Source organism: Hakea prostrata, chromosome 1, assembly GCF_041222555.1.
Source record: "Hakea prostrata isolate BN-2017 chromosome 1, UWA_Hpros_2, whole genome shotgun sequence".
Lineage (NCBI taxonomy): Eukaryota > Viridiplantae > Streptophyta > Magnoliopsida > Proteales > Proteaceae > Hakea > Hakea prostrata.
In genome coordinates, this window is record NC_142600.1 from 71,762,877 (window position 1) to 71,773,741 (window position 10,865).

A 10,865-nucleotide genomic window follows, 5' to 3' on the forward strand; every position below is an offset into this window, starting at 1 on the left:
TAGGCACCACGTAGAATTTGTTAACTCTCAACTACATGAAAGAATCATTTAGTTTGGATAAAGGAAAAATCTGTTTGTTTCACTTATGTTGGTATAATCTGAACGTCTTCTTTTGTGCTGAGATTTAATGGAATCCACGTAGTGTCCATCCAATGCTGGACACTACAGGCACAACCATGTCAATTGCACTAACTAATAAGATCCATACTAGGCTGGCCCAATCGAACTCCCGAATATCAAATTGAACCCCATTTTACTTTATCACCTCACCAACCCATTTTCATTGAGTTTGAGATGTAAGTACATGCTCTAGGGAGTCATCTGTTTATCCAATTTACCATGTGTTACATCAGAAAATTCCCTATGTATCCGAACCATAATTCTAAACCGGTAGACCAAAAGAAGACCAAGACATACGGTTCAATAGGATTCACTGAGCCAAGGAGGGATCCACCAGAGTATGCCAATCAGTTGGTAGGGATAAACTCCACCTAAATCTACGGAGGACCTGTCGGCATCCACTTCACGAATGGGACATAACAAGTCTCAATTTATCTCCAAGGACAGCATACGTGCCAAGACATTAAATACGACATTTAATGCACTGTACTTACATGTTTAACGAACAGTACTTATCAGAAGATATGCGCAGTATATGAGATCCCCGAATATGGCTTTTGGTCATTTCCCAAAAAGAGACGGGTCACATCCTAGGGTGGCACATGGCACAATCTCCTATCATCCTTGTAAATGGACCCATCCAATATCAAACTTCGTGAGGAAGACTGCGAATAGAAAGGAGGGGAGTTAGATTTTCTACATCCAACTTCCTCTCTATATAACGGTAAAGGAAGAACCCAGAAGGATCATTAACTTCTACACCTAACATCTGGGTACCATTTAGAAAGTTCATTAACTTCCCCCTTTTTCTGGAAAGATTTATGCCATCTAGAATCTCACTGCTTTTCGAAGGTGGCTTCCCGTCCTTAGAGACAGCCCACTCTCACTTATTTGTTTGTCTTCAGGCAATTGGTCCAGCAACTAAGGTGGTTAAACCAAAAGGTGGAGATTCTATGACAACACCATGTGAGAGATAACACTAGCTTCTGGAACTCTAAATGTCAATTAACATTTTAGGTGTAGGCAAATAATTGATGTATCTACCAAACTAGAAAGCATTTTCCATTTACTTACCAAGCTATACTCAAAGAGTACCATTGATCGAACTCTCTTGAATTTTCTTCATCAACCAATAAACTGATTAGGTCCAACCTGAGATTTGAGTCAGGAATCTCTTGGGCATTTAGCTACATTAGCTGATATGATATGTCAAGTGGTAGATGGATGGTTGGAAAATTTGGTTTAATAACTTTGCAGGACTATAGACCATTTGGTGGAGACAGGGTGAGTGATGATTCAACAATTTTTTTTTTGCACATTTCACATTTACTAAACGGGAAACTATTTCCGGGATAACTGCTGGGCAATTTTTGAAGCTTTGGTTAGAGGGAAGTGGATCTTTTTAATAAGCCATGTATACAGTACTATTCTTAGGTTTAAATCAACCATTCATTCTCTTATTTGATGTCATAACATTTTGCTGTATATTTACTGTAAATCCGTGCGTACTTTGAAGTTCTTTGGAAGGTTTTTCCCATAATCTCAGATATCCTTCACATGGCAATTTGTTTTGTATACATCTCCTTCAACCATGTGTCCAAAGAAGTAAATATGGTTGCAGATGCTTTGGCTAAGAAATGAGCATTGACTCAAGAGGCTTTTCTTTACATTCACAAACCCCCTCTTCATGTTTGGTGGCTTATGTTGTTCGATACTTTAAATTTTGGTTGTACTAGTAATTTTTAAAGAGAAGCATTTCAATCACTAACCTAACTTGTCACAGGGTAGATTTATGTATCTAGCACGGGCACTCTTTTAACATATAGAACAACCAGGTACATAAATATGAACTTCTAACAACCAGACATTATTTAAAAAAGAGAAGCAGAAGCATTAAGCATCTTTTAGTACAAGTTTGTCGTTCTAGTGATTGAAACCAACACCTCTTCGAGACCGTGGATTCAACTCTCATTGAGGCATATTAATATCTCCATCCCGGCTTAATAAAGCCCCTTTGTACAAAAAAAAAAAGAAGTGGATGCATTTAGAATAAAATAGGGTAGACAAAAAGGGCTAGGAAAAAAAATGCATTGTTTCTAATGAAATATCAGATGATCAAAAGAAAACTCCCAAACATGGTCCTTGCGGATCGATCGAATCATCTGCATAGGATACACGAAAAACTCCAGATATTTGACTCTCTCTTTGAATGAGATTTCAATTCTAACTACGATTTCATTAGCTATCTTACAACTAGAATCCTTCTTCTATAATTTGCTTGGTTCAATGGAGTAAGAAAATGAACAGATAGACCATCTCCTATCCAACTTCTCCATCCACTAGATCCCTCTTCATGTAGCAAAATTCCATCTATGATCCCCAGCAAGAGCAGATACACACATAAAAGGAGCTTGGGTCTCACCAACATCATAAAAAGCTACTCACCTCAAAAAATGTTGTATACCTGTGTGGAGATTATTATTTAGATTCATTCATTCGCCAGTGAGACTAATTCTCATTCTCAGCCAATAAAGTATATATATTCAAACTACGGAAAACCAAATCCCCAGCATTCTCTAGATGTTCCTCTGGGATCATTTTTACAAGTCCATGGGATCATGTACAGCAAAAAACGAGGATCAACAAAATATAATTAACAAGCAATTCTGTCTAGTACGAAATTCAAATTCCATACAAACAATCTAAAGTACCAATAGTTGGTCCCTCCCCCCTCTTTTTTCTTTTAACGGAGGGCAGAAACAGACATTTTCCCTTCTGGCCTAGTTTAGGAGTGAAGAGAAACATCAAACTTCAGTCATAAATAATATTGAAAGATCAAAGCTGGTACGCAAGGATTGCCCGCCTCCACACCCACCCACCAACACAACTCAACTATCCCATTGCATACTTTTGAGTCCAGCTCCTCGCAGTCGTCTCATACTTGCTCCTGTCTGTCTTGTACATGTGAGCAATCTCCGGCACCAAAGGATCGTCGGGATTTGGATCCGTCAACAGGGAACAGATCGAGAGCAAAACCTAAGATTGAAATCAAGAATGGTTTTGACCAGCTAAGAAAAAGTTTCACTGCATTTAACAAATCACTGCAATTCCAAATTTCAAAGCATGAGCCTCTTTAACATAAAAATTAAAATGAACCTAAGTTTTGATTCTTTAGTAATCCATAACCCAAGGAGTAAAGGAATGATTGAAAGGGTGTAGGGGTAAAAGACTAACAGCCAAACCTACCCCTACTAAAGCTTTGGTAGGACTCTCAAACCCCACTACCTGCTAGGAAAGGCAGGTTAACCATCAGGGTTTAGGAATTTAGCTAGCTATTTAGGCTTCCATTAAAATTTGGACCACCAGACTTCAGGGATTTGAATCAGGAAATGAATATGTGCATTTTATAAATGCATTAGTGAAACTACCAAACTAACCAAAACTAAACTGGCATACTATATTGATAGAAAGGACTCTACTAAATTAAACAGAGATGTTATATTGATGACAGGACTGTAAGACTACTACCCCAACTAACCCTACAAGCCAATTATGCTTATGGCGCAAATAAACAAGTACCAACAGCTACCCCCTTCCCAGGTCATGTAATCTGATATTCTGATAATTTGTTCACAAGATTGAATTTTGATCAGGGAATAAACATTCTCTTCTTGGTGCTATATATAGTACTCAGGATCTTAAATTTATCTTTTCATTTCATGTGCAGTTGCTACCGTTACCAATCTATAAGAAATCACATGAGTTAGATATGAAAGTTTAAGGAAAGTAACCTTAGAAATTGTTAAGGCTGGACTCCACTGCTCCTTCAAGATGTCAAGACAGATGCTTCCGTTGCTATTAATATTTGGATGGAAAACCTTCGTCCTAAAAGCAACCTGCACAGCCCAGTCAGAGTGAATGAAACTAGAGATTAGTTTAGTTTGTTTTTGTTTTGGAATAATATATAATAACATTAAAAAAATATGTAAAACGAATTAATGATTAAACCCAACATACAATATCAAAATAATTGGAAAATGCTGCCTACACTAGCCCATATATGTATCTATTATCTGTCCTAAAAGCAACTTGGTCCTCAAAACTTTGTGAATGGTAAGTCTTGTCAACAGGTAACTTCCAAGCAGAAGGCATTTTGCATGTGATACAATTGACAAGTCAATTATAAATTTGCAACTAGCTGCACCTTGAAGCTTCAAACACGAATCCAGGAATCAGGATACCATCTTCACAGAAAAAGATCCTCTGGTATGCACCTCTCTCTGCCACACCTAGCAGCGCGCCACCACAAGGCGACACATTGATTATAACAAATAAACCGCTGACCATACCTGAAATTTTGAAGTAACTTTGACCCAGTTGTGAGTCCCGTTTTATGTATGCCTACCATTTTTTACAACCTGATTAATAAAAACTCCTCAGCTCTGCAGATTTCTTCTAAAGGTGTTTTACTCAGTTTATAGAACGCATGAAATGCGTAATAAGATTGATCGAATCAAAAGAAAGCAAAAACAGAGCTTACAAGATCCAACATCATCTGGGATGAGAAGACTGAAGAAACACAAATCCAAACAGTGATCGGCAGACATTTTCAAGAAAATAATAAACAGAAGCAAGCAGAAAGAAAGGAACAAATGAATCATATTTACAGTGGCCACCTGTCTTTCACAGGCAGACCCCACTTTCTCCACCAATGTTTCTGGATCTGTTTCTCATATACCTCCTTGATCTCAAATTCTCAAAGCTTTCCCGCTAATCATATCTTCACAAGTTTCATGCCTGGAAACCGGAAAGACAGACTAGAATAGGCAGTATGTTTTTCAGTAACACCAAAGCTTCATTGATAGATTCCCTTATACCAGCATAACCTAACCCTAGTTTTGTTCTAGAACCCTTTCTTGAGCCACCCAAACTTACCAATTCATCCAAGATCCTATATACTGGCTCCTAGTTGACCAACTGCCATATCAAAATCTTTAGGTGACATAAAATCTACTACCATGCTACTCATCTGTTTGAATCTTCTACTGCCTTGCTCAGAGAAAAGCCTCTAATGGAGTCAGGTAGACTACTTCCTCAAATATTAAGCATCACAAATTATAAGAAAATAATCCAGCAGCACCAGCACCAGCAACATAAAGAGAAAAATGTAATTGATGCAAGGCTACATTTTAAACGTTCAAAAAGATCTGTTAGAATGGGAGCATACCTTTGGTGGTTTAAATGGATAATCTGGAGGAAAATGTATAGTAACTAAAAAGACTCCCCCAGCATAAGGACTGTCAGGGGGACCCATGATAGTTGCTTGCCAATGGAACATGTCCTCAGCCACAGGGCCTGGAAGGAAAGTAAAACACAATCATAAACAGATGAATAAAATAATTGATGGCACGTTTAATGTTTCACAATCTCCCTTATTTTCTGTCAAAAAGGGAGATCTTTTGCAAGTTTCACAGCATGGGTTTCTTGGTACAAAAGATCATATGTGATGTCTAATACAATTTGTTGTTCACTTTTATAATCGGAGATGCGTTCAAATACAATACAAAGCTCACAATGTTTGCTAGAATATCCAAAATAAGAACCATACAAAAGTGCCAAGCGTATATAATAAAGATATCAAATACATGGCAAATTTAAACATTCCAATGTGTATTCAGAGTCGTACATTCCTGCATATATATTAGATTGTCATCTTAGTCCTTTATTTTACTTTTCACATCTAACGTGTTACATTTTTTGGATTGCTTGTGATGCATTGCTGCTAGTCATTTTGTTTTAAAATTAACATCAATCCATTAATGCCTTCGGAGTGGTTATAAAGCATTGCTTATGTCATTGAGCAAGACATGTTGGTTCTCACATAGATGATAACAGTACAACCTTTATCGATGCATGATGTATCCCTATCATATTCAATCAAAAGGGCAATGTATCTTGCCATTTTATAACCATATAGGCAAATGCCAACTAAATTATTTAACTTAACTTTTCCTAGCACTAGCATGCAGCTACAGCTTCTCATTCTCCAATTAAATATACAAGTTATTATAATTTAATCATCACAAACAGCTTCATGCACCACTGGCAATCAGCATTGACGACAATATCAAACAAAGCAGAGACTTGCAAAACAAAACAAGTCGGTTATAAAATAATTATTACGAACAGCTTCAAATGCACCACTAGCAATAAGCATTGACAAACCTATTTCAAACCAAATGACTTGCAAAGAAAAACAACTCAGTTTAACACAATCTTGTATTCGCCGACTAAAGAAAAGAATGATAAAAAATAAAAATTATTAAGCAAGTTCAACTTGGTAGTGGAACAATGGTGATGCAAATCCAGTACTGAATCTGATTTCCTTTGAATTCAAACCTAGGGTAGATAGATATGGGTGTTAGGCCTCTGTCCCATAGATTGATCTCATCATCTGCCCATTCTATGGGCCAACGAGTTGACTTTCTAGGCTAAGTATGACGATAGTCTAATTAACTTGTTTAACTGGTCTCATTATGAAAATTCTGCCCAACTTAAGTCTTAACAGCAGAATAGTTTGTTCTCATATTTTATTTCAGTTTTGACTGTCCAGGTCATAAGGCTAGTAGGAGTCCAAGGTCTAGTACGCTTTTAAATTCATTTTCTTTTAGCAGTTCGATTCCTATTACCATTCTGAGCTGCACGGCTGGTTAAAAGCCTATTTATACCCCGTTGAGGGAAGAATAAAGATAGACTGACTATTTGCTTAATTTTCTTCAAGCTTGAGTACTTTCATGTGTGATAGTGTAGTGCATTGCTGTTTATGTCAACTTTTGAAGGAGAAGCTCCAAGAGTTGATAATCCTGAGGTTCTTGGTGAGATCAAGTCAGATCCTTGTTCTGACAGTTCCCACTCAATCCAAAGCTTTCACAGGGATACCCCATTCAGGTATCTGGCAGCCTACAGTTCATTCCCCTTTCATCTCAAACACCCCCCCAACCCAAAAGAAAAGTTTGTTTGTTTGTTCATTTTTTATATTATTATTATTATTTTTAATTCTTAGAATTTTAAGACTCCAATTTAGCCACTGAAACCCAACAAAGCTGGGAGTTCCTATATTTATATCATTACCAACATTTACTCCAAGTTTCAGCCCAAACAACAGCATGCTCGTGAATTATTATGCTCCCTAGACCCCCTAAAACAACCTATGTCTTGCTCAATCTACTCGTTAGATTGTTACCGAACTCAAAGGATCAATTTGGGGGTGTCAATAAAACCTTATTGGCCAGAACCAGCGCAAACCCTCCCTAAGCCCGACCCAAGTTTGGCTCGACTTTTAAACCCGAAGGGCAGGCTTGGATTACAAAATAACTAGCCTTGAAGGTCAGGTGGCGTTTGTTGAGCCTGACCTTGTGTCAATTTAGTTAAATTAGAATTATATATAAATTGAGTTTAACCAAGTATCCCACTAACTGCCCAAAGGGATTAGCTCAATTGACAAATACCGACACTTCATAACTAAGAGGTCAAGCACTCAAATCCCCTCCGTGCCACTAACCCATGCATATTTTTTTGTTCCTAGGGTTAAAAATCAGGGATGGGTCAAGGTAAATCAAGGCTAACCCAACACTATTATGGTAAACTACGACGGGTCAATCTTAGGAGAACCCGGGCAATGTAGTGTTTGATTTGGGGTTCTCAAACTTTGATAGGGTTGGGTAGGATTTGGTATTAGGGTTTAGGTCCCTAGGGTAGGGTTGGGTTTAGCATGGCCCAACCCAACCCATTGATCTTGATCACGTCCCAAAGTTAATATCTAGGTTTCCTTGAAATTATTCACTCATCTAACCACAAGATCTTCCACTCCACCATTCCCTTCAAAAATTTTCCTTTTAAAACCCTAAAACATCTCTGTAAATTTTCCTATAGGGACCCATTTGACTCCAAACATCTCAAACAAAAATACAGCACAAATGAAATGCTATAAATTGAAATGGACAATGATAAAGATTAGGTAAACATGACAACATATCGACAAGAATATGGTTGATCCAAGTTCAAAAGCCATTGTATGGCCTCTTGACATCCTGGATAGGATACCCTGGTTTGGACCACTTATGGGCCCATCCAAATAATAAATCCAAGCATTAAATAAGAGTAGCGAACTTGTAAATAAATAGAATATCAGAATGACTGGTAGGTATGTAGATACAAGAAGCGCCATAGATAGGATTTTTAATTAAAGCCCACATAACTTAAGGATAGAAATGGCATTGAACTATTGAAGATAAAGGGGAGAGATATTCAGGACACGAGGGGAGAAAAAAAAAAGGTGTTGGATACAAATACAATACAAGGCAGTCTTCAACCTCATGATACACAGACACTATGGTGGAGCACTGTTACAAGAAAGGAAAAATCTGAAAAGAAAACTCAAGCTTGCAGGGGAGTGGGAAAATCAGATAAGAAGAATGAGTAAGAAGACCTGTAGAGAGGAGGGAACCCCCAGCCAACAGGCTGCAGAGGCAATACATGCACAATTAAAAACAACTCAGCTCTTAATTCTCTTCAAATCTACTCTGTCAATAGATGGAACTTACATATAAAAGGTTGTTAATACTAAGAGAAAGACGGGGATTCCTGGCAAACTTATCTAACCTCTACTATATTAAATAGAAATTTATAATGTTAATCCCAATTATGGCCTAACTGTTCTACTGGACTGAAACCACATTTCGACCCTGTTTTCAATCTGACTTTGAATAAGGTACAATCCCAGTCCAACAAAGCATTACCACATCAAATTTCTACCATGATAGAATCAGATACAAACTCTACAAAGACATAGCTTGATGGAGATGGCTGAACCTCCACTACTCATAAAGGCTCCACCAGTTTGAACAAACATATGGTAACTAACCACATGAAAGAGGATATTCCCACCAAGTCAAAACTTTAATTTTAAGGGAGTATGTCAGCCATCATAAGCAATAATAGGTTCGCTGAATCTCCACTAGTTAAAAAATCTGTAACACCAGTTTCAACATGCAAATGGTAACTTCTTTTTTGGTAATAAGACACAAATAGTTACCAACCTCATGAAAGAGGATGATCTCTAAAGCAATAGCCAGAATTCTGCAATAAGCTCCATTTAGACTTCACAGTTGCTACCAACAAGGACGCACATGGGAAACAAATTTAAGAATCAGAAAGACAGTCGCTTTTCAAAATGGGTTGTTTCCTCTTTCCATGTGTTAAGGAAATCTAGTCTAGCTTTTCAAACCCACGCCAGCAGGCATCAAACGAGCAAAAGTCTTGTCTCAAAAACCTTGTGCTTTCTTCCAAAACTAAATTTGAAGGACAGTTTGCATCAAAAAAAAGAAAAAATCGACGGATACCACAGTTCAATAATCCCCATGACCATATTATCAGGAAAAATCTCTCTCTTGAGAACACTGCCTACGCAATTCGATAGAATTACCACATGGAGATATATAAAATAAGCAACAAACTCAATTCATTACAGAAATTGATTTATCTAACAGCGGACAGCCGCAACTACCTTGACGTCGCTTGGACAAAAACAACAAAGATTACAACGACGAAGATAGCGATGATAACTTAAAAAACAGCAGATAATGATAACAACAATACGTAGATTAGACAAAAACGCCTGCAGATTGAGTTTAGGAAAACAGATACCTCAACAACAGAACATGGATTTAACAAGAGAGAGACATAGGTTATCCATAAGGTTTTTTATTTGTCTAATGAAGAATTATACCTGCGCTGCAAGATGTAGGAGGATCTTTCTGCAGATCCTTGAGTTCTTTCAAGATCCGCTTGGAAGCCATCGCGAAACCCTATGGAAACCCTAGATCGTCTTAGATGGATGGAGGAGAAGGAGAAGGAGAAGCGATGAAAGGAAATGGAACACAGAGAAGGAAGAGAAAAGCAAGGAAAGCGTGTTGCAGTGAGTGTTTACCTGACGATTTCTATCTTCCTTTCCCAAGTTTTAAACTTTTCTTCGGCTGCCGGAATTTGAGATGAGAAACCAAAATTGAATCTTTAACTTTATGAAAACTTCTGCTCTGCTTTCTCAACACTCAATCGGTCACCGCGTTAGCCACGCTTTACCTGGCCCCACCATTCATACGAATTCTTTTCGAATAGAGTTTTTTTTTTACGTGTGGTTCTTTAATGGACAAAAACTAAAGTTGACTTTCCTTTTATGTAATATATTACGTGTAAGTCTTAACCAAACTAACCACCGTAAATTATTTTAAATTTCAAACATGAAGTGACCAAAACTAAAGAGACTCATATATAAAACAAATTTCGAATATGATGAAACATCAATGAGTCAACCTGTTCAACCTAGTTGTGTTACGTGGTGATGTGTCCAAAAACTGTTTAGCTCTCGGATTCCTTTAATGTTCACATGCAAAACAAAGTTAGAAGTGGGCCGACCTAGTGGTCGGGAAGATACCTCCAAAGGTTAAGTTAGTAGTTGAAACATCATAGAGCTCTACCTAATTGCACAGCTTAATTGAATAACGATAATGGAGGGAAATGATTCAAATACCTCTGTTGTGTGCGAACCTTTAGTTTATATGGGTTTACCTGTTATTCTCTACCGTAGGATTTGTTAATCTTCTTTCTTGTTGGTCGTTCGATCATAGGGTTTTTCCCATCTTTTAGAGTTAGTTATAGTTTCTCTTGTGTGTTACTCGATTGTGTAT

The 10,865-nt window shown here is 37.5% G+C and overlaps 1 protein-coding gene across 1 annotated transcript; it reads right to left on the bottom strand.

Annotated features, from left to right (window-relative positions):
- Positions 1-2,644: 2,644 nt before the first annotated feature.
- On the bottom strand, positions 2,645-10,244 carry LOC149029786 (ubiquitin-conjugating enzyme E2-17 kDa). Its single transcript, XM_089142127.1, has 5 exons — positions 10,109-10,244; positions 9,908-9,986; positions 5,348-5,475; positions 3,912-4,016; positions 2,645-3,156 (listed from the first exon to the last, which is right to left on the bottom strand). Exons 2-5 carry the CDS (start codon positions 9,975-9,977, stop codon positions 3,013-3,015), a joined length of 447 nt encoding a protein of 148 aa, XP_088998253.1. The 5' UTR covers positions 9,978-9,986; positions 10,109-10,244; the 3' UTR covers positions 2,645-3,012.
- Between the last annotated feature and the right edge of the window lie 621 nt (positions 10,245-10,865).

Excerpts from the sequence above, each read along its gene's own strand:
- LOC149029786 (XM_089142127.1), bottom strand. The coding sequence starts at position 9,977 with ATGGCTTCCAAGCGGATCTTGAAAGAACTCAAGGATCTGCAGAAAGAT. Across the intron at positions 5,476-9,907 it reads TCCTACATCTTGCAGCGCAG|GCCCTGTGGCTGAGGACATG; the intron begins GTATAATTCTTC and ends CTTTCCTTCCAG. Across the intron at positions 3,157-3,911 it reads CAGCCTTAACAATTTCTAAG|GTTTTGCTCTCGATCTGTTC; the intron begins GTTACTTTCCTT and ends TTTCAATCTTAG.